The sequence below is a fragment of the Pristis pectinata genome, chromosome 8 (assembly GCF_009764475.1).
Source record: "Pristis pectinata isolate sPriPec2 chromosome 8, sPriPec2.1.pri, whole genome shotgun sequence".
Taxonomy (NCBI): domain Eukaryota; kingdom Metazoa; phylum Chordata; class Chondrichthyes; order Rhinopristiformes; family Pristidae; genus Pristis; species Pristis pectinata.
The window spans coordinates 30,046,906-30,071,908 of record NC_067412.1 but is presented as its reverse complement, the minus strand read 5'-3'; the positions used below and the strand labels follow the sequence as shown (position 1 = coordinate 30,071,908).

At 41.1% G+C, this 25,003-nt stretch overlaps 1 protein-coding gene across 2 annotated transcripts in view; it reads right to left on the bottom strand.

The window, feature by feature from the left end:
• The window catches only part of si:dkey-26i13.8 (kinesin-like protein KIF19), a 107,730-nt gene extending 82,776 nt beyond the window's left edge, over window positions 1–24,954 (bottom strand). For both annotated transcript variants that reach the window (XM_052020910.1, XM_052020911.1), the window contains exons 1-2: window positions 24,602–24,954; window positions 9,875–9,955 (exon numbers count right to left, since the gene is read on the bottom strand). In XM_052020910.1, the coding sequence (XP_051876870.1) occupies window positions 9,875–9,955; window positions 24,602–24,646 (126 nt within the window). In that variant the 5' untranslated portion in view covers window positions 24,647–24,954. The remainder of the gene's footprint in view (window positions 1–9,874; window positions 9,956–24,601) is intronic.
• Window positions 24,955–25,003: the final 49 nt, after the last annotated feature.

The following is a 25,003-nucleotide window of genomic DNA, read 5'->3' as shown; positions in this document are numbered from 1 at the left end:
CCAACCACTCCAGTCTCCTCCACTGAAACTCAACAGATGAACAATTACAAGCTGCAGGCTCAAGAACTTCCATCTCTGTTGTGGATCAGTGCTTGAGGTCAAACCAGCTTCGTTGCCAGCTGTTCTTCAGGTAAGGTGTTAAATCAAGCTTCTGTAGTAAACCAATAATCCCACAGCACTCTTACGCAAAGAACTTCTAGTCCCATTGTTGATGATGTGCAATATTACACACAGGAGGGTACTGTGGAGTGAAAATTTATCTTTAGTTGCTGGATTATGCTGTGGATATGTCTCCTGAACACATTCTCCTTCCAATGTTTAATTCCATTGGTCACCATTTGAGTTAATGGAATTATGGAAAACACGGGGGAGAAGAAGCAAGTGGTAGTGATAGGGGATTCATTGGTAGCGTAGCAGACAGGAGGTTCTGTGGACAGGAGCGAGACTCTCGGATGGTATGTTGCCTCCCAGATGCCAGGGTCAGAGATGTCTCGGATCAAGTCCATAGCATTCTTAAGGGGGAGGGTGAGCAGGCAGAGGTCATGGTACACATTAGTACCAATGACATAGGCAAGAAAAGTGACGAAGTCCAGCAAAGTGAATTCAGGGAGTTAGGTGCTAAGTTAAAAGACAGGACCTCCAGGGTGATCTCAGGACTGCTACCTGAGACAAGATGTCATAGCCATTAGTGAGACTTGGTTACAGGAGGGGCAGGACTGGCAGCGCAATGTTCCAGGGTTCTGATGTTTTAGACATGATAAAGAGGTAGGTAATAAAGGGGGAGGGGTGGCATTACTCATCAGGGAAAATGTCACAGCAGTGCTCAGAGGATATACTAGAGGGCTTGACTACCAAGGCAATTTGGGTGAAACTGAGGAATAAAAAATGGGATGACCACATTAATGGGACTATAGACCTCCCAATAGTCAGTGGGATTTAGAGGAGCAAATTTGTAGACAGATAGCAGACAGTTAGGGTGAAGTAGTCAATTGGATTCAATGTTGCCTTAGTGGATGAAGCTAGAGAGTGGTAGTAGATGGTTGCCTCTCTGACTGGAGGCTTGTGACTAGTGGTGTGCTGCAGGGATCGGGGCTAGTGGTGACTAGTGATGTGCCACAGGGATGCTGCCTGTTGTCGTTTATCACCTATATTAATGATTTAAATGTGGTAACCTGGATCAGCAAATTTGCAGATGACACAAAGATTGGGAGTGTAGTGGACAGCGAGGAAGGCTATCAACACTTGCAAAGTGATCTGAACCAGCTGGGAAAGATGGGTTGAAAAATGGCAGATGGAAGTTAATGTAGACAAGTGTGAGGAGATGCACTTTAGGAGGACAAACCAGGGTAAGACTTACACAGTGAATGGTAGGGCACTGAGGTGTGCAGTAGAACAAAGGAACCTGGGAACACGGATCCATAATTCCTTGAAAGTAGCATCACAGGTAGACAGGGTCGTAAAGTTGCCACATCAACCTTCATAAATCAGGACATTGAGTACAGGAGTTGGGACGTTATGTTGAAGTTGTATAAGACATTGGTGAGGCCTAAACTTAGAGCATTCTGTGCAGTTCTGGTCATCTACCTACAGGAAAGCTTGAAAGAGTGCAGAGGAAATTTACACGGATGTTGCCGGGACTTGAGGACCTGAGTTATAGGGAAAGGTTGAATAGGTTAGGACTTTATTCCCTGGAGTGCAGGAGAGTGAGAGGAAACCTTATATTGTACAAAATTAAAGTAGGGTGAATACATACAGGCTTTTTCCTCTCAGGTTGGGTGAGATTAGAACTAGAGGTCATAGGTTTAGGGTGAAAGGTTGAATATTTAAGGGGAATCTGAGGGGGAACTACTTCACTCAGGGTGCAGGTAGATGGGACTAGGCAGAAAACCAGGCCGGCATGGACGAGTTGGGCCAAAGGGGGCTGGTTCTGTGCTGTGGTGCTCTATGACATCAGCCAATTTTCACAGAACAAGATCCCTTTGTTGGGACAGCAAGATCCTTGCATTTACCATTCGCTTAACTGTTACTCCCACACTTACCTGGAGTGGATCTTCCAGTAGCAACTCCCTGCAGTTGGCTCTGACCTGACTGGTGAGACCCAGCACAGCACAGCGCCCTCTACCCACAGATCCCTCAATGCCATGACAACTAGTTAAGCCGCACCCTCAGGCTGAATCGACTGTCAATCAGAATGGATATTTTTGAATACCTGACTTCCAAAAGTTATTATAAACTAAAAATACTCCAAACTCTTCAAAAATTAAAATAAAAATAAGCATATTGACAGACATTTAAAATAAAGACTTTTATATTCATTTTATTTGAAGCACTATAAATTGTCTAAAACATTTCTCTGTCCACTGCAGCCATTCCACTCCAATGAAGGGAATAGAAACACTGAAGATGTACCTGATATAATGTGCATAAGTGCTGACAAACAGCAGGCATTTGGCTCTCTACTGTGAGGAGTCAAGCTATAGACGACAGTCAAGAATTCAGTGGTGAGAACCTGTCACGCATGCATGCTGACATGGAAGTCCTGAACTTCACACAGTTACTTGAGGAAATCCCACAGTTACACACAGAACTGCCAGCATCTCTTTGGGAAAATATGGAAAAACAAGTACTTCATCTAAGAGATGGCATCCTTAACAATGAAATTATACCTTGATACACACTGAAATGTCAGCTTAAGTGTACATCCACAATCCCTCAACTGAGCTCAAAACCACAACCTTCTCAATTATAGATGAGATTGCTACAATGAAACAACTAACCCTGTTTCTGACAGACTGCTCATGAAATAGTTATAGGCATCTGTTACGTTTTGCCTCTCCCAAGATGTGGAAGAAGTTAGATTGCAACCAGCTAAAGGATGGCCTAATACATATGGGCCTGATAGCCTAATCTTGTTTAGGGTGTATTAATGTGGCAATACAAAGTAATTCACCATGTGTGAAATGCTTTGAGGCATCTTCTGCAGAGATGTGATAAGGTGTGCTGAAAATGAAAGTGTTTATCTACTACACAACACTTTATCAGGACACAGCAAGCGCTATAGTGTTGTGTTTTTGGACAGTGTAGCAGCAACAAAAGTGCACAATGGTTACTGCTAAAAAAGCAGAAGACGATTCAGACAATTTGTTGTAGTAACTCGCTCAAAATGTGGGTGGATTTGTCTATGCCAATCCAGTAAGTCTGAACTGGGATTGTGTGTGTCAATTTGAATGCAAGAGTAGAGATCTCTCGCTCTAGTTATACTGGGACCTAGTAAGACTGCATCTGGGATATTGTGTGCAGATCTACAAAGGAAAGATAGACATGTAATGAAGGGAGTTCAGTGAAGGTTCATTAAATTGATTCATTGTATGGCATATTTGTCATATGAGGAATTATTAAGAAAACTGGATCTTCTCTGTCTTGAGTTTAGAAGAATGAGGTGATCTCATTGAAATACACAATATTCTCAAGCATTTGACAGGGTAGATGTGGAGCTGCTGTTTCACCTGGCTGGGATATCTAGAAAGAAGGGTCACAGTCTCAGAGTAAAGGGTCTGATACTCAGAACAGAAGCGAGGAGAAATTTCTTCACCCGGGGGATGGTGAATCTTTGGAATTCTCTTCCCAAGAGTGCTCGGTTACCATGTAGATTAAAATCAGAAATCAATAGACTTTTAGAGACTAAGAGAATCAATAGATTTGCAGTTAATGGGGGAAAAGAGGTGTTGAGTAAAAGATCAGCCATGAACTTATTGATGGCAGAGCAGGCGTGAGGGGCCAAATGGCCTATTCCTGCTCTTATTTCTTATGTTCTCATTGGGATGATACAAGAGAGGCATTTAAATCTATGGTGCACTTTTGGGAAGATAAAATGTCCTAGTGTGCTCATAGAAATTTTACAAAATAAATTTCATCAAGCCGCACAATGAGTTTTTGAGAAGTTTTAAAGGATCAACTTCTTTCCTGCAGCTCCAGTTAGCTCAGCACATCCAGCAACTATTTCGGAAGCACCTTCGGCAAAGATTTAATAAATAGAGAAAACACAGTGTATCTGAACAGAAGTAGCAGAGACATTCATACCCCAACTCCCTTCAATTTTCTGTATAACAAAGTGAAAAGTGGCTGAGTATCCCTTCAAATAATCCAACTGTTGTCCATCTGGCGCTATTAGAGGCTTGTTCCCTGTGAGTACCCCATAATTTTTCTCAGGCAGGAAAACATGATCTGATTTCAGTTGGAAATGCTCCAAAGCAGCTTTGCAGGAGAAACAGATGTTTGGGACATGCACAGATGATGTCAAAGGTCCAGTGTACTTGCGAAAGCTGTGCACAGAAGCGTCAGGTACAATTCAGTGGGCTGAGCCGATCACAGTTTCACTGTGTTTGCATGATTTACACAGAAATAGTACTGAAATTCACACACCAAAACCTATGCTATGCCGATTGAATTCTTGCCCCTTTTGTATACTCTGGAATTGGTCCTGGTGAGACTCCCACTGGGCCTGTGTCATCAATCACCACCACATTAAAATTCAGTTTTAATGGTGATTTTAAAGTATGTCCAAGAGAATTGAAGTAGCAGCACCAGTACATTTACTGCAATTAATTGTACTCAATATATAAATGTAATATTAACCCTTTAAAGTAAATTGTTGGAACCTGCCCATCGGAAGTCAATCTCAATAGGTCTTCAAATCTTTGGATTTAATTCAGTGAAACTTAATATTTAATGCCTTCAGTTTAAAATCCAAAATTCATGTTAAACCTACTGTGGACTAAACCTGAAAGCCCCTGAAAATGGGTACGGATATCATGACACACGACTAACCTGTGCCCCTTGTTGCGCTGCAGGAACCTGCCTGCATTATTTTGCCTGCTCATTATGATGTGCTCAGCATGCATTCATCGCTAACAGCACTGGTCATTGGCTGACCAAGCAGCAGAAGGTCAGTATCATCAGATACTAGTACCAGCTAAAGTCTGCACTGGTTAACGAAACTGTGCTGCACCTTTTACAAAGAACTTGCAACATGACTGTAGCAAACCTTCCAAAGCATAAGTGGCAATGACCCATCACTCCTGGATGAGCTCAATGCCCCTTATGCACAATTTGATAGGGAGAACTATGACACACCCACATGAGCCGCCACATGTCTGGATGACCCTGTAATTTCAGTCTCTGAGGCCAACATCTGGGCATCCTTCAAGAGGGTGAATCCATGAAAGGCATCTGGTCCATACAGCGTACTTGGCCAAGTACTAAAGATATGAAGATTAACTGGCTGGAGTATTCAACCTCTCGATTCTGCAGTCTGAGGTTACCACCTGCTTCAAAAAGGCATCTATTGTACCGTTGCCCAAGATGACCTGCGTCAATGACTACCATGCAGTAGTATTTACATCAACTGTAATGAAGTGCTTCGAGAGGTTGGTTATGGCACAAATCAACTCCTGCCTCAGAGATTACCTGGATCCCCTTCAATGTGCCTACTGCCACAACAGGTCAACAGCAGATGCAATTTCTCTGGCTCTTCTGGAGAACAGGAACTTGTACATCAGGCTGCTATTCATTGACTACAGTTCAAAGTTCAACACAATCATCCCATCTAAGCTCATCATCAAGCTTCAAGACCTGGACCTCTGTTCCTCCCTCTGCAACTGGATACTTGACTTTCTCATTGGCAGACCTCAGTCAGTGAGGATTGGAAACAACATCTCCACCTCGCCGATCATCAGGTGCACCTCAAGGCTGTGTGCTGAGCCCCCTGCTCTACTGCCTATATACATGACTGTGTGGCTAAGCACAGTTCCAATGCCGTCTTTAACTTCGCTGATGACACTACTGTTGTCGGACAAATCACAGGTGGCGATGAGTCATCTTACCGGAGCGAGGTAGGTCACCTAGTTGAGTGGTGTTGCAACAACAACCTCTCGCTCAACATCAGCAAAACTAAAGAGCTGATTGTTGACTTCAGGAAGGGGAAGGAGGGTGAACATTCACCAGTCTACACTGGAGGAAACTGTGGTGGAGATAGTCAGCTGCTTTAAATTCACAGGTGTTAAGATATCAGATGACTTGTCCTGGGTCCAGCACATATATACAATCATAAGGAAAACACGCCAGCATCTTTACTTTCTTAGGAGGTTAAGGAGGTTTGGCTTGTCACCAAACATTCTAACAAACTTCTGCAGATGTACTGTTGAAAGTATCCTGACTAGTTGCATCATGGTGTGGTATGGCATTTCGAATGCACAGCAATGCAAGAAGCTGCAGAGAGTAGTGGACTCTGCCCAATACATCACGGGGACATCCCTCCCCACCATCAGATGTATCTATAGGCAACATCCATCAATCATCAAAGGTACCCACCATCTGGACCATGCCATCTTTTCTCAGTGACCATCAGGCAGGAAGTACAGAAGCCTGAAGTCCCACACCACCAGTTTCAAGAACAGCTACTTCCCTTCAACCATTTGGCTCTTGAACCAACTGGCAAAACCCTAATCACTACAGTTTAGCAACACTATGATCACTTTGCAATAAAATGGACTTGGTGTTTTTTGTTCTAATTGTGTTCTTTCTTATAAAAATTGTGTTTAATTTATGTTTTTCTTGTGAATGCTGCTTATATGATGCCATATGCTTGTGATGCTGCTGCAAGTGAGTTTTTCATTGCACCTGTGCATACATGTACTTGTGCACATGACAATAAAGTCAACAATGACTGCGTGTCTGCATACATGCGTGTACTATGTTTGTGCAGGAGACCCTGGTCTCCACCTTACCGCTGATCTGACATCTTGCTCTGTCAAGACCATGACAGGACGCCTGTGTGCTGTGGCGATCCCACAATTAAAGAGTTCACACACAGGCATCCTGCCCTTCTCAGGACTGGAGTGGAAGTAACACTGAGCGACTGCATAAGAAAAAGGAGAAGACTTGCCAGAGTAAATAAAACTGAGAAGAACAGAAGCAAAAAAACCACTTACATCTCCATAAATTTTATGCAATGAAATGGTCTTGAATATTCAGTTTGGTGACAGATTTCCAATGGTCAATGGGAGAAAGTGGAGCCAATATGTAGGCATAAGAGTAAAAGGGTTATAGCTTCAACTTCCCCAATATATATATTTTATATTTCTTTATTAGTCACGTGTACATCGAAACACACAGTGAAATACATCTTTTTTTGCAGGAGAGTGTTCTGGGGGCAGCCCACAAGTGTCGCCATGCTTCCAGCACCAACATAGCATGCTCACAACTTCCTAACCCGTACATTCTTTGGAATGTGGGAGGCAACCCGAGCACCCGGAGGAAACCCACTGGAGAATGTACATACTGGAATTGAACCCAGGTCGCTGGTGCTCTAGTAGCGTTACGCTAACTGTTACACTACCGTGCCTGCCTCAATATTTAAAAGGATCATCTTAGTATGAAACACAGAGAAGGTAAAGTTTTTAAAATGCATTCAGAAGGGCTTTTGAGCCAGTACATACAGTCCTACTAGAGAAGGGGCAGTACTAGGCATGATCTTAGGGAATGTAGCCAGGCAAGTGGTTGGAGTGTCAGAAGGAGGGCATTTTGGAGAAAGTGACAATAACTCTGTAAGATTCAAGGTAGTTAATGAAAGGGATAAACATAGTCTGAAATGATGGTGCTGAATTGGGGGAAGGCCAATTTCAATATCATAAGACAGGGATTGACAAAATAGACTGGGAGTAGCTATTTAAAAAGTAAGTATACATCTGACAAATAGCAGGCATTTAAAAGTGAAATAATGAGAGTAGTGCACCGATTTATGAAAGATAAGGACAGCAAGTCCAAGGAACCTTGGATGTCAAAAGATATCAAAGGTTGGATAAGGGAGCAAAAGTAGCACATGGTAGATATAGAGAACTAAAAATGGGAGAGGCTTTCAAGGGTATAGGAAGTGAAGGGAAGTACCTAAATAAGAAATTAGGGGGGTAAAAAGGGACAGAAGATATTATTGGCAGACAGTATGGCCTTAGACTTGTCCAAAAGATTAGAACCCACAAAATCCAAGGCAGGTTGGCAAATTAACTTGGAAATAGGAGGCAGAAGTTGATGGCTGAAAGATGTTTTTGTGATTGGAAGATTGTGACCTGTGATATACCACAGGGATCTACTTGGATATGAATGTGGGAGGTTTGATGAGTAAGTTCGCAGATGATGTGAGAAGTGATGTGGTTTTTGAGGGTATTCTAAAGCTACAGGGTGATGTTGATCAGCTGGTAAGATGGACAGAGCAATGGCAGTTGGAACTTAATCCTGGTAAGGGTGAAGTGAAGAACATCGAGAGGACAAATAAGGGCAGGTCATACACAATGAATGTTAGGTCCCTAGAGAGTACTGAGAAACAGTGGGACATTAGTATGGAAGTCCAAGAATCCCTGAAGGTAGCACTATTGGTAGAAGAGATGGCGAAGATGACATATAGGAAGTTCACATTCACTAGCCTCAGCACAGAATATTAAAACAGTGAGGTTATGGTTATGCCACATCTGGAATACCATAGGAAGGACATGATTGCACTGGTGAGGGTGCAGAGGAGATTCACGAAAATGATGCCTGAGATGGAGCACTTCACTTATGAAGAGAGATTGGACTGGCTGGGTTTGTTTTCCTTGGAGTGGAGGCTGCAGGGGGTCCTGATACGGGTGTTCAAAATTATCAGCAGCATAGATAGAGTACATAGTGGGAAATCTTTCCCTAAGGCAAAGGGGTTTAAAACTAGTGGACATAGATTTAGCGTAAGTAAAAGGGTTAGAGGGAATCTGAGGGAGAACTTTTTCACCCAGAAGATGGTTAGAATCTGGAACTCACTGGCTAAATGGGTGGTGCAGGTAGTTACTGTCACAACATTTAAGAAGTACCTGAATGAGCAATTGAATCGCCAAAACATAGACGGCTACGGACCAAGTGCTGGTGAATGGAATTAGTAATAGATGGGTCAGATTGGATGTAGTGGGCCAAAGGGTCTGTTTCTGTGCTGTGTGACTCTATGACTCCATAGGAGTATCCACTGAAAGTAACAGCAACTTTCTGCATGAGAAAAAAATCAATAGTCTTTAGTAAAGTGTTTGGCTCACTGAGCATGCTTTTAAGAAGGTGAAAGACATTTGCAGCATTTACCTCTTACTTGACATCCATGCCTCATTTGTTAATTAATTAATTTTTAAAATTGCTCAGCTCTAAGTGGCAATGTTAGTATCTTTTCACATTTTGGGGTATTTGCGAAAGATAATTTTTGCTTGCCTTTTTTTTAAAATGAAGCTGACTAGATCTACACAGCAAGGAGAGTGATTTTATTTTAAGATCCAACATTAAAGCTGGTGACTTCTGTGTAGTAAGTTTGTAGTATTTACTTAGCTCTGTGTTGAAAAATATATATTGTTTTGAAAGGTCTGATCTTTTTTGGACTACACAGCAGTATTTCATGGCAAGATGTTGTCTAAATGCCACTGACAGAATAGGAAATACAAATTCAAAATTGTGAAGCCAGGAGCAATTGACAATATTAACCTGTTCTTTGCTGGCTTATTTAAGACTTTGATATTTTTCTTCTTTTGGAAGCAAAATCAAAATGCAGAATCTTCAAACCTTCTTTTGAAAGTGGAACATTAGCCTGTCCTGACCACCCCTTTCAAAATGTAATAAATAATAGACTTGAAGGAAAGTTAAATGGCTGAGGGAGAAGGGGCAGAATGGAGATGGGGTGCTCCAGCCAATGTTCTTTCAATATCCTTCAAATGTATACATCATGAACATTCACAAATATAACATGTTATCAATATGTTTTCACTTTAACAAAGTGGTGAAATTCTGTGCTGTCAGAAACAGGAGAGCTACATACCTGATCATCCACTTTATGTGCTATGATGGTGGCTTCTTCATCAAGTTCCAACTCATTGATGGGGCGAATTCGGAGAGCCACCTGAAAGTATACAAGTAAAAGTAGATCGTACTAATCATATCATAATAATACATAGCTGGACCACCATACAGAAGTTGTGTGTCATTGTATCTAGTTTATAGAGAAGGCAGCATCTTACAGAATTACATTTACAGCAGTTTTATTTCAAATGCATAAATCTGGTTTCACTGACAACAGGCCATCACACCTGTGAGGAAACTTTGGTTTTAATAAACACAGTGTTTATCACTCTGTAATTATCTAAAAATAGCTAAGTAGCAAGATAACATAATGAATCCTCTCCAATGCTCTGGATATAGTAATTACAGAACTTAGTAAACGATGACCAAATCAAACCAAATATTAAATATGAAAGAAAAATTAAGCAACCACAGAAGCAAACATCCTGTTAACTTGGCAAATTCACTTATCAGCATGATTTCCTTTAAACCTGATAACTGAAATAAGCAAATCAACTTTTACAGGGATAAGGGGAAAACAGTAACCAAAAGGTACATAACAAAGAATGCTAATTGCTTCACATCTACTTATTCTTCTTATTAATACGTATCTGAGTACTTAGTAATATAAGCACTCCTCTTTGCCTTGGAATAGAAACTGCAGTGCAAAGTGCTTTTTCTCTATTTATTTATAACATGGTTATTGAGTAAAATGGTCAGTTTAATCACAATCTGTAATGCATTCTGCTTTTTTTCCCCATTTTAAGTATTGGTTGTGCATCCGATAGTTCAAGCTCCTTGGGATTAAATTATCACAACAGCACCATTGAGGGTATCCAAACATTGAATTAAAAACAACACACACACACCAGTTTTGACCATGCATTATGTGCAAAACCATTTTATCTTGTGTTGTTATCCAACCATTAGAGGGGGGTGGTAACAATAGAATAGCAACATCTCTTAAAGGAACTTCTCACAAACCAGGATTATTACATCTTTTCCCCCTTAATGAAAATGAAAACAGACATAATTAAAAATACAATCAAACACATACAGCATAATAACAAAAGTGGGCATCTAGCAATTCCTTACTTGAAAACTCAGTCTATCTGGTAATTCCCTCACTTATTGCAAATGACAGGCAGCACAGTAGTGCAACAGACAATGCTACTGCCTCACAGCTCCAGCCATCTGCATTGGATCCTGACCTCTGGAGTTGTCTGTGTGGAATTTGCACATTCTCCCTGTGCCTGTATGGGTATCCTCCCGGTGCTCCAGATTCCCCCACCTCCCAAAGGTGGGCGGGTAGACGAACTGTCTACTATAAATTGCCCCTGGTGGAGGTGGGTGGTAGGAGAATCAGGGGTGTATTGATGGGTATGTGATAGAGAATAGGTTACATGGAATGAAGTTGAGGAATGGAACAGGGGAGATAGCACTGAGAGCCAGCATACACTCAGTGAGCCAAATGACCCCTTTCTATATTGAAAGAAAATATGACAAGTACAAGGCACAGCCTGGTTTGCAAAGGTAGGTCATCAGTGGATGGTAAATCTGAGGTGTGTCCTCCTTCCTATAATAGTTTCAGTAACAGGTGAGGAAACCTTCAGTTTCGGCAAATCCCTATCTGGTACATTTGACGACTGAGCCAAGACCATGAAGATACTTTCAACCAGCCATCATTCAAAGAAACAATAGATGAAACTGGTCCAGTCTAGTCAATGATGTTTCTCGATAACCAGCCTTCACATATGATGTCTCGTACAAAACAGTGATCACAAGCAATATGTTGTTCCTTCTGCTTTGCTAGGAACTCGCAGTAGTGCTAAGCTCTGGTTTCACCAAATCCAAATGCACTCTGATACATCTGCCCATCTGTCCAATTGTTCTCTCTGGTTCATTTGGCAGTGAAATAAGAAATGTATAATTTTGCCTCGATTTTTTTCAGTCCACCTTTCACCATCTGATTTCCCCTTTTCACCAAGCTATCTGAGGCCAGATGTTATAGAAACAGGTGATCCATGTTTCTGCGATTTGGACTATCAACACCAGGCTCCTTCAGGCACTGAAAAGATATGATGCTTTTTTTTGTAAAATCTTCCAAATTTACAGAAAGATAAGTGAACCAAAGACCTTCATTCCCAGCACTGAAGCCTTAATTACTCTGAGCTCTGCCAGTCAAGCCAAATTCTCTGCGTGTCTGTTATCAGACTTCTGAAAAAGACATTCTATTCTGAACTTTGACAGCACTGTTCAGTGTAGGAGGACATTGAGTAAAGACAACCCTCACAATTCTGCAGTTTCCACAATATTTCTCCATGAGCAAAGTCATTTTATTTTGTGCTGTTAGAGCTATTAGAGGAAGTTGATAACAAAATAAAATCACAACACCCCTTAAAAGGGACTCCTCACAAACCCTGGATAACTACATTTATACTGAACAAAAGGGAGGAGGTTTCACCTGTCAATTTCAGGATCACACACATAAGTGCAATGGAAAATGGTTCTGACCCATTTCCATGGCTTTAGTCGACATAGAGGAAACCCAGAAAAAGCCATAATCCTGGAAAGAGTCTGATCCTTAAGAAAACAAATAGCACATTGAATTTTACTTTCCAGAATTTAAATACAAGATTGCTACTATACTCACTAGTAATAGAATTTTTATTTTTAAAAGACATAGCACAAACGAGGGCCAGAACAATACATTGTTGACTGTCCCTGTTTTACACCAGTTAGTCATGAGCCTGGGTTTTTCTGGCACTCCCGCAGAGTATGGAAATTCACTCCCAAGGAAATAAGTTTAGAACTGTCTTGCAAATACTAAAGTTATGGTCATACTGGGTGAGCTCCACTCTTAAGGCGGGGAGCCAGGAGAGCATTGAAATAGCCAAGGCTGCAAGTAGAAAAGGCAGAGATGGGTTGAGGAAAGGTAGAGACAGGCAATGCCATGGTGCTTGAAGTTATCAGTCTGAGTGACGGAGAGGATATGGATCTGAAAGCTCAGTTCAAACCAAATAGGTAGCCAACATTCAGAATGAGGACAAATTAGTGAAATCAGATTACTGTGTTAAGAAGAAATAGCCAGTTCTACATTTTATAAAATCCTACCTTTATTTTTTCAGAAAGATTCATACTGCATATTTGGTCCCATATTTGTTGTGTACACAAAGAATTTAAAACAAACAATAAAAGAAATAGAATTCTAAAGCTTCAAGCTATGGTTCTAACACTGTGACCCAGTCCAGATTATGATGTCAATTAATATGTTCTTTTTTTTAAAAGAATTATCTTATTTTAGAACTAGGTTCTTTGGGTTCTTCAACCGAGATGTACAGAAAGCCAAATACCAGACATTAAGCAAGGTAACAACAAAATGCCTCAGGCAACCTTATCTTCATCACTATTTGTTCCTGGAGCTGAGAGAGTGCAGGTAGAGGAAAAAGAGAACTGGTCATGTCCCCTGCAACCAGCCTTACCCTGCCCATGGCACAATGTGACAGGTTTCTAGAGCACTGCACCAGAACACTGACATAATTCCCAGTAACTCAGAACTTTAACCAGCACAACATGAAACATTTCCACTTCCACATGAACAATCTGGACTTTCCTTTCCAATTTGACAATCAGTTGCATCCCAATTCACATCCTGCCTACCCATTGTGACATTTGTTCTTTTTACTTCACTTAATCTTAAAAAGCTTCTCACTGTTTTGTTTTCATAATAAATGTATCCATAGCAATAAAACAGCATTCCATGATGTAACTACTTCCTTTATAGAAAATAATGGGGCTTCTGAACACTGTGAATGAAGGAAGATGTGTGTATTTGTATAGCACCTTTTACAGCCTCAGCATGTCACAACTCAGTTTAGAGTTGAAGAAATATTTTTGAGATATCACCATGGAAATGTATGAAATGCGGCAACCAATCTGGAAACAAGTCCTAGGAACGCCAATGAAATAATAATCAGATAATTCATTTCACTTTATGATCTTGGTTGAAGTCAAAACATTGTCCATAACTTGAGGGATCTCGGAGCAAAGAAACTGCAGATGTTGGAAATCTGAAACAACAAGAAGTGCTGGAAGCGTTCAGCAAATTAAGCAGTGTCAGTGAATGGAGAAACAGATTACATTTTGGATCAAGTAGTCTTCATCAGAAAACTAAGACGTGTGGTTTAAGTTACAGAGAGAGGGAGGATAGAGGGAATGGAAGGAATGTCTGGTAGGGTGCAAATCAAAGTTGTTAAGGTAACCATTATTTTTAAAAGTAGCACTTAAAGACAGAAAAGAAAAAAAATATTAATTGGAACAGAAAGTACAGCTACAGCTTTGGAGAAAAAGATAAAGTAAGTTACCTGAAATTGTTAAATTCAATATTAAGTTCTGATCATTGTAAGATACCCAAATGAAAGAGGAGGTGCTGTTCCTTAAGCTTATGTTGGGCATCACTGGAGGAATGAAGGCCTAAGACAGAAAGGTCATAGTGCAAGTGTGGTGGAGAATAAAAGTGACAGGTGAATGGAGGTTCAGGATCATCCCTGCGAATTGAACAGAAGTAGTCTGCAAAGTGAGTTATGATTATGACAATAAAAAAAAACAATGCTGGAAGAACTCAGCAGGACAAGCAGCAACTATGGAGGCAAAATGTGTAAGTCGATGTGTTGGGTTTGAGACCCTGCATCAGAACTGCTTGACCTGCTGGGTTCTCCGGCATTCTGTTTTTGTTCTAGATTCCAGCATCTGCAGGCTCTTTTGTCTTATGTTAATGACTACCTTGTGCAAGGGCAACCCTGATCTTCCAGCCTCCTATAATTTTATTTCTCTTCCCCAATGCCACTCTGATCTGCCTTCAATCTCCTACATTGTTGCATTGGTGCCCAACATAAGCTCTAGAACAACCCTTATCTTTTGTCTGGATATTACAGACCTTGGGACTTTAATAGAATTTAACAATTCGGTTGACGTTTTTATCTGCTCAGATGTAACAAATCCTTCTATTTCAATTTTTTTTAAACTTTTTTTTTCCATTTGTGTCTTCAACTACTGGTTTTTCTATCAGTTGTTACCTTGACAACTTTGGTCTGCACCAACGACACTCACTGTTTTCTCCACCCTCCTCCTCTCTACAAATTAAAACATGCTTGTCTTCTCACTTTTCCAGTTCTGATGTAGGATCATTGACCCGAAACGTCAAGTCTGTTTCTTTCTCCACTGATGCTCCTTAACCTGCAGGGTGCTTCCAGCAATTTTGTTTCTGTTACCGGGGAGACCTCCTTTTGCTATCCTTTGAAATACTGCCAGGGGATCTTTACACCCACCCTGGGTCAACAAAGCTTCATCCTTGAGCAGTGCAACTCTGGAAGGTCAGCCTGGATTAAGAGTTCAAGTCTCTGGAGGGGGACTTGAATTCACAACCTGCTGACTCAGAGGCAAGAGAGCTCCCTACTGAGTTACAGCTGCCATCGTCAGGACATCTCTCAAGTCCATTATCAGTCTCAGCAATCTGCCTTAGGAACAGTGTGTAATCATAAGTATGATTAAAGTGTTAAGCAATTCCTTCACTCCAGTTTTTTTTAATATAAATCATTCACATTCAATGCTTTATATCTTTGCAGATAATTCAAATACGATCATTGAAAGTATTTTCATGTTTATCCTTAATGGAACTGAAATTAATCTACACTGTACCTCAGTGTGTAGAATGCACTCCCAGGAATGAGAACACTAATGGAATCAGCACTAAAGGAAATCACTGAGTTATCATATAAAGGGAGATGAGTTACTGACAGCTCTGGCATGAACCCCCACCCTCCCTCCTGCTGCGTACTGTTCTGCCAGGAATCTGGCACATCCAGCACTGAATTATCCATGGCTTGGCGTGGAGAGGCCGCCTTGTTACCATACAGGAATTGCTGGGCTGGGATAGCCATCCAGGCAAAGAGAGGGAGAGACAGCAGCTTCCATCACATACAACGAGGTGATGAAAGAGATGGTAGGATCTGTGGGGTCTGTCCACACAAGGAGTAGCTGCCAATCCCCAGCAAATGTCCCCACTCACTGTGCTGAGCAGCTTGTAGCCCGAGCCTTGCAGGGCAGCGCTGAGCAGCCCTACCACCTGCTCCAGATTGCCCAACACCAGCTCTCACAGGCAGCCCCTCCATGCCAAGCTGTGGGGTGATTTATTGTTGGGGAAGCACCAGCAGAGGGCAAGGATTCCCTGAACAGCAGCGTGTTGCCTGAATGGGTATCTTCCAACAAGAACAGATGTGTAGGTACCTGTGTGTGTTGAGACTGAAGGACAAAGACTATTGGTCAGCAGCATAGCACTAGTGTAATTCAAAATGCAAAAGGAGCTTTACCTTTTAACTCATGCCTAAATGAAGTAAATCCAATAGTCAATATAAGTTTTGAAATAGAAATTAGTGTTTTGTGAAAAGATTGCTAAACCAATGGCTTGATCCTTGGTTATGAAGCATTCAGTTTTCAACTATCAGTTCAAATCTGAGATTTCATAGTGTAATTGCACGATTGAGATTAAAATCAAATCTAATGTAACTTCTGAGAACACAGTGACCATAGCAGGAACACAAAGACAAATTAGCTGATCAATTTAAATTATTGTATTGCATTAGCGGTATTTGTACCCTTAAAATAATTAGGGCAAGAATGTTCTTGCATCATCAATTTAATGGACACTGATAAACATTAAATGATGAAAAACTAGGAACAATGGAGATCCAAAAGAGATTTACAGTTCTAAGTACACAAATCACTAAGAGTGGTCAGGAACAAAAAAATATTAGCCTTTATAAGTAGGGGATTAGGACATAAATGGAAGTAAGAGATGCTAAACTAGTATAAAGCACAGGTTAGAGCTCATTTGGTATACTTTATTGTTTGTAGTACCATACCTTAAAAAGCAAATGGTGAGCTTGCACAGAGAGCAGAAAATATCACCAGGTCTCCAAGGGTTAGATCATGTGCAAGCATTATATAAAATAGGCAAGAATTTCTGTGAAGAAGGAAAGTGAAAGGATGATCTGATGGGTTTCTTGGAGTTTGAAAATAACTGATGGAGTGGATGGAGAGAAACATCTTCCTGCTGGTTGGGGGACCTTGGAGACATAAATATTAATACTGGAGCTGGGTTATTCGAGGGAGAAGTTATGAAACACTAATTATGGAACCACTGAGTGCAATAGATGCTAACTCAATAAATTTGTACTTTTTCTGGATGGTTATGTAAAAGAAAGATGATCTAAGTAGGTATAGACAGACAGAGTTCAGCCATAATTTCACTGAATAATAGACAATCTTTGAATGTATTTTTTCCTGTTCCTGTCATTTCATTTCTTTAGAAGATGAAGGAAATTTCAATCCTCATTATATCTCAGTATAATTATAAAACCGTACGACTTCCCCTTTCTCTAGGCAATCAAGACCTTACTCTGGCAATTCACATTTAAATATTATTAGCTAAATAGAGAATATTCAAACAATCTAACTGAAAATAATGTTATAAGATAACAACCCAACCAGAGGTGGCAGATGTAAGAAATCTGGCAGTGGAATCAGAAGCAACATTAACCATCAAGAAGTTATTGATTATCACCAACCTGTTCTGTTTGATATCAAATTTACAAATCACAGAAATAATTGATAAGTGCAAACAAAAATGTAATTTTTGTCTAATCAGTCTATTTTGGTAACTATTTGGCCTTAAGTCAGTTACTTCAAATTCAGAAGACGCAAATCCTACACCAGAGACTCAAAATAAAATTCAGCTGACACTCTGGGAGGGAGCGGTGAGAGTGCCACACTGGAGAAGGTGATCTCCTTTGGGTGAAGTGTTAAAATTGTCTTCATCGCTTCAGCTGTGTATATATAAAAAGATCACTTAGCACTAAGATATTTTCAAGATATTTATTTATTAGTCACACGTACATCGAAACAGACAGTGAAATGCGCCTTTTTGCATTACTGAGAATGTGCTGGGGGCAGCCCGAAAGTGTCACCACTCTTCCAGCGCCAACATAGCATGCCCACAACTCTTCACTGTGGGAGGAAACCAGAGCACCCGGAGGAAACCCACGCAGACATGGGGAGAACGTACAAACTCCTTACAGATAGCGGTGGGAATTGAACCTGGGTTGCTGGTGCTGTAATAACGTTACATTTACTGCTACACCACCATACCGCCGCTATATGCAAAGCGACGGAGGCAATATCCCTGCTATCCTGGCCAATATTTATCTTCCCATTAACATTACTTAAACAGAACACCAGGTCAATATTACATTACAGTCTGTAGGAGTTTGCTGTGTACAAATTGGCTGCTGCCTTTCAAACAGCGCTGCACTGGCTGTAAAGCATTTTGGAATGTTTAGTGTCAAGAAGAGTGATTTTTAAATGCATGTGTCTTTTCTCCCCCCCTACTTTTAGATTGGACTTCTGGCCGTCTCATATAAGTGGAGAATACAATGACCCATAGGGTTGAAAATACTCTACTGCGCTCTCAAAAATGTCATCAGCACCAAACAAAGTTTTTTTTAACTCAATCATACATTGACATGGAACAGTGAATTCAACTTGGCAAGAGGAACATGGTGCATTTTTGTTAAGGGGTGAATCACCATAGATATCATAGTTACAGAGGAAAATTCTTAGAATGATATAAATAATTTATTTGTTGCAAGTGTAAAAGTTAATTTGGCTGTGGTTGTTGAGAAATGAAGAGTCACTTTATTTTAGAATGGAGAGAGTATTCATTGAAAACTGTGTGACCTGTTAGGGACATGGTCATGATGTTAATGGTGACTATTCAGCTTTGTGTGTCAACAACAAGCTGTAAAGATCACCTCTGATGGGTCTATTGTTACCAGTCCCAATTTCTAAGCTTTCCCCTTCTTGTGGCAAGCAACTAAGTTGCTCCCATTGCAATGCCAAAACCATACTGATCAATCCACTGGGAGCTCTGAAAATATCCTGTGACAAGCCTCTCTTGAATTTTCAATACCTGCTGTGCAGAGACACCATGATTCTTTTCAGCACCTTCCCTGAACAATGCAGCTGGGTTTCGCAAATCAATAGCTTGGAAAATTGATCTGTATCCCCCAGGGTCAACATTACCCATTTGTGCTTCATTCGCCATGCCACTCAGTGCCAAACAAATAAAGAATGCATCACGCAAGTGTCTACAACAATATGATGGATAATGTAACACTGCAATCTAAATTCTGACTTCAGATCTTTCAATTAAAACGTAGCATTGACACCTTAATTGAATTACTGCTTTGAAACTCTCTTTCACATACATTTTGTTAAAAACTATTAATTAAATGTGAAATTTAATCCCAATAACAAATTCCAGAACTTTATGCAGAAAAGCAAAACCCCTTTATGTGAAATATTATACCTCAGTAAGGATGTCTTGGAAACTTTGTTTAAAATGTTTATCACATGAATCAAAAGTTACAAATAAAATGCAAAGTTATAAGTGGCACCATATCCAAGCATTCTAACTTTTATTGAATATGTTGTTCACCTGCTTCATTTCATGGTTTCAAATTTGATCAACATTTGGCAGGAATTTTACAGAACATTTGCATCCATCAAAAAAAAACATTGCTTTTGAATAATGAGATGAGAAACATAGTGCTATTAACACTGTAAAACTTCTAGTTTACTTCACAAAAGTGATTCTGAATAAAAGTTGAAAATGTACCATATAAAGAGATGGTAGAACTGATGACAAATACTTGGTGTAGGGGAGAGAGAGAGACAGACTGTGTGTGTGGGTGTGGGTGGGTGTTTAAGGGTAGAATCCCAAGTCAAAGGGGCCTGGCTGCTTAAGATATTGACACCAAAATTAAAATAACAAAGAATTGGGCCTACATTTCACATGCATTTGGCTGCCTCTCTCATTCTGCTGGCCATAAAACTGAGATCTGCTATCCGTATCTTAAATTGCATTAAGTCATAGAGCATGGAAACAGGTCCTGCAATCCATTGTGTTTAGTACTGGCCATTAAGTATCCACCTAAACTAATCCCAGCACTTGGCCTGTAGCTTTCTATGCCATGACATTTCAAGTTTTCATTTAAATACCATTTAATATTATGGGTGTACCTGCCTCTACCATCCCCTCAGGAAATGTTTTCCAGTTTTCAACCACCCTCTGGGTGAAAAGGTCCTTCCCCCAAATCCCTTCTATATCTCCTCCCACTTACCTTAAACCAATGCCCACTGGGTATAGACATCTGTTAAAGGGAAATATTTCCCACCATCTACACCCTCATAATTTTGCATACTTCAATCAACCCCTTTCTTCCACCACCACACCCCCCCACCCCCATTAAGCCTCCGCCACAAAGAAAACAAACCCAGCTGATCAATTCTCTGCTCATAGTTAAACACTCAATCTCAGGCATTCAACATCTACTGGGAGCCGCTGAAGATATCCTGCGACAAGCCTCTCAACATTCTGGTGAATCTCCTTTATACCTCCTCTGGTGCAATCATGTCCTTCCCATAGTCTTGACCAGAACTGCACACCATTACTCCAGCTGTGACCCAGTTAGTGCTTTCTGCAGTTGTACCATAACCTTCCTGCTTTTATAATTCTACGCTCCAGCTAATGAAGGCAAGTGTCCCACCTGCCACCTTATCTACCTGTGCTGTTGTCTTCAGTGATCATTGGACATATACACCAAGACTACACTGCTCCTCAATGCTTCCTAAGTTCAACCATTCATCATTTGTTTCTTAGTCTCATTACTCCTCCAAAAACTCATCATGTCACAGTTTACAGAATTAAATTTACATCTGCCATTGCCCTGCCAATCTTACCAGCTCATGAACATCACTTTATAGAACATAGAACTGTACAGCACAATACAGGACCTCCGGCCCACAACGTTGTGCTGACCTTTAAACCTCGCCTAAGACTATCTAACCCCTTCCTCCCACATATCCCTCTATTTTAAATTCCTCCATATGCCTATCTAGTAATCTCTTTAATTTGACCAATGTACCTGCCTCCACCACCGCCCCAGGCAGTGCATTCCATACCCAATCACTTTCTGGGTAAAAAGCCTTCCTCTGATATCTCCCTTGAACTTTCCACCCATTACTTTAAAGCCATGCCCTCTTGTATTGAGCATTGGTGCCCTGGGAAAGAGGCGCTGGCTGTCTACTCTATCTATTCCTCTTAATATATTGTATACCTCTATCACGTCTCCTCTCATCCTCCTTCTCGCCAAAGAGTAAAGCCCTAGCTCCCTTAGTCTCTCATCATAATGCATATTGTCTAAACCAGGCAGCATCCTGGTAAATCTCCTCTGCACCCTTTCCAATGCTTCCACATCCTTCCTATAATGAGGTGACCAGAACTGGACAGTACTCCAAATGTGGTCTAACCAGAGTTTTGTAGAGCTGCATCATTACCTCACGGCTCTTAAACTCAATCCCTCAATTTATGAAAGCTGACATCGCATAAGCTTTCTTAACTACCCTATCCATCTGAGGCAACTTTCAGGGATCGGTGGATATGGACCCCCAGATCCCTCTGCTCCTCCACACTACCAAGAATCCTGCCATTACCTTCGTACTCTGCCTTGGAGTCTGTCCTTCCAAAGTGTAACACCTAGCACTTCTCCGGATTGAACTCCATCTGCCACTTCTCAGCCCAGCTCTGCATCCTATCAATGCCCCTCTTCAATCTTCAACAATCCTCCACACTATCCACAACACCACCAACCTTTGTGTTGTCTGCAAACTTGCCAACCCACCCTTCTACCCCCTCATCCAAGTCATTAATAAAAATCACAAAAAGCAGAGGTCCCAGAACTGATCCTTGTGGGACACCACTAGTCACATCCCTCCAATCTGAATGCACTCCCTCCACCACAACCCTTTGCTTTCTACAGGCAAGCCAATTCTGAATTCACATGGCCAAGCTTCTCTGGATCCCATGCCTTTTGACCTTCTGAAGAAGCCTACCATGTGGAACCTTGTCAAATGCCTTACTAAAATCCATGTAGACCACATCTACTGCACTACCCTCAATCTGTCTCATCACCTCCTTAAAGAACCCTATCAGGCTTGTGAGACATAATCTGCCCTTCACAAAGCCATGCTGGCTGTCCCTGATCAGACCATGGTTCTCTAAATGCTCGTAGATCCTATCTCTAAGAATCCTTTCCAACAGCTTGCCCACCACAGACGCAAGGCTCACTGGTCTATAATTCCCTGGACTATCCCTACTACCTTTTGTGAATAAGGGGACAACATTTGCCACCCTCCAATCCTCTGGTACCATTCCTGTGGACAACGAGGACTCAAAGATCCTAGCCAAAGGCTCAGCAATCTCCTCCCTCGTCTCACAGAGAAGCCTGGGAGAATGGCAGAAGACTATGCTCCTCACTATCAACCATACCACCAATTTTCATGTGACTTGTGGAAATACTAATTACACCTCCCACATTCAGATTGTTAATATACGTATATAATGAACAGCAATGGTTTCACCATTGATCCACTGATCACAGGCTTCCAATCGGGATACAGCCCTCAACCATCACCCTCTGCTTCGTATCACCAAGCCTACATTGAACATTCACCCATCAGTCCCATGCTTGCTGTCCAATCTTCGCTTCCATTTAATGCCTCAGTTTTGGCATTATCATCCTTTTAAAAATTCATCTATATTCTTGTCTTTCCCTATCGCTAATCAATTCCAGCCCTCCACCCTTTGAGACCGCTGCATTACTCAAATTTTGGCTTCTTCACCATCCCAGAATATAATTCCCCACCATTTATTGGCAAGACCTTTTAGTTGCCAAAGACCTACATTCTGGATTTCTCTCCATCAAACCAACTGCTTCACTCCCCTAATATTCTTTAAAACCAGTCTCTCTGGTCACGTTAACTGCTTTAATATGTCATGTGGTTTACTGTCAAATTTTGTTTATTAATTCTCCTGTAACGTGTCTTAGATTTTGCTGTGAGAGGCAGTACATAAACACAAGTTGTTGACTGCTGCGTCTCTTTAGTCTCACTACTTTAAAAAAAAGAGAGAATACGAGGACTTATCAAGCAGTTGACCTGACATCAGTCGTGGGAAAAATGCCAGAGTCCATTATTAAAGATTTAATAACCAAGTGTTTGGAAAACAGTGGCTGGATTGGTTAAAGTCAGCATACTTTTACAGAAGGGAAATCATGCTTGACGAACTTACTGGAATTTTTTTTTTGAGTATGTAACTTGAAGAGTGGAAGGGAAAGAACTAGTAGATGTGGTTGGTGTTTTTGGACTTTTTAAAAGGCTTTTGACAAGGCCCCACATAAGAGATCAGTGCACAGAATTAAAGCTGTGGGATTGGGGTTGACATCGATAGGAAGTGGATTGACAGCCAGAAAACAAAGAGCAGGAATAAACATGTTCTTTTCTGAGTGGCAGGCAGTGACAAGTGGAGTAACATGAACTTCAGTGCTGAGGTCATAACTATTCACAATTTATACTAATGAGTTAGATGAGGGAATTAAATTTAACATCTCCAGATATGCAAATGACACAAAGCTGGGTAGAAGTGTGAGCGTTGAGGAGGATGCAGAGAAGCTCCATTGTGACATGGACAGGTTGAGTAAGTAGGCATTGGATGTCAGATGAGGTATAATGTGGATAAATGTGAGGTTATCTACTTTGGTGACAAAACAGGAGGCAAATTATGAATCTGATACGATAGGACAAGGGAAGGTACAAGAGCAGGTTGTACACAAATTGATGAAATTAAGCATGAATGTGTAACAAATGATTAAGGCAGCAATTGGCTCATAGTGAGAGAATGAGAGTATACGGGCAAGGATGTCTTCCTGCAATTATACAAGGCTTTATTCAGACCAGGCCTAGAGTACTACATGCAGTTTTGGTCTCCTTCTGAGGAAGGATGTTCTTTCTATGGGGGGAGCCCAGCAAAGGTTAACCAGACTGACTTTTAAGATGGCAAGACTGAATCGTGAAGAGAAATCAGAATGATCACTTGGGTTAAGAAAAATGAGAAGGATCTTTATTGAAACTTATCATAAACTGATGGGACTCATAGACGAGGTGCAGGAAGGATGTTCCTGATGGTGAGATGAGGAGAAATTTCTTCAAAGAAAGAGAATTTCATAGATTCACCAATCACAGAAAGCAGTTGAGGGCAAATCATTAGATATGTTCAAGGACGTGTGAAGTGAGTTGTAGTTCTAAAGACTAAAGAGGTCATAGGAGATGGGGAGAAAGCAGGAACAGGCTACTGAATTTGGATGACCAGCCATGATTATTTTGAATGGTAGAGCAGGTTTGAAGAGCAAAAATGGCCCACTCCTACTTTCCATATTTCACTTTACCATCTTCCCAGTAGTTCAAAATCCTCTTTTGCACATGATTTTTTCCTGTACAATCTCCCTGTACTTATTCTGCTGACTTTCCATTCCCTTCTTCATGAAGCATATCAAATTACCCTCGACTCCAACCCAAATGCCAACTTTTCACCTCAGGCTTATTTTGTTTGGCAACAACATGTTGAAACCAGGTAGCTCAATGACAAGGTAGCTTTCAGTTTTTACCTGAACAAATGAAAACCTAGAAACAAGGACGGCTTTCAACAACAAGAGTTTAACTTTGATTCTGTCCAATCCCACAGGTTATTGCTCACCGTGAGCTGGTGATAAATCCGGGACTCTCTTCCCAGCTCCTTCATAGCTGCAGAGATTTACTTCCCCACGCTACTTCCAGCAGATATTATCCATTGCTTTTGGTCAGGACTTCAATTCTCAGACTCCCCACTTACTAGTCGCGAACATTACCACGAATGCTTGAAACATTTTCCCAGGTTACATTCCATTCGTTTCCTGATACCATTGCTTGCTGCAGGTTTCGTGTTCCCGGGAATTTTTGAGCGACCATTGACACGTCCCGGAACATCTCGGCGCTGTCAGTGGAATTAACCCGCCAACTATTCTTAGGACATAAGTGTCAAAAGCGAAAGCCGCTCAGAAGCAGCAGCACCAATCGATTGAAGCCGGCGTTAGAACTCGGGAAATAATTATCCTAAGGC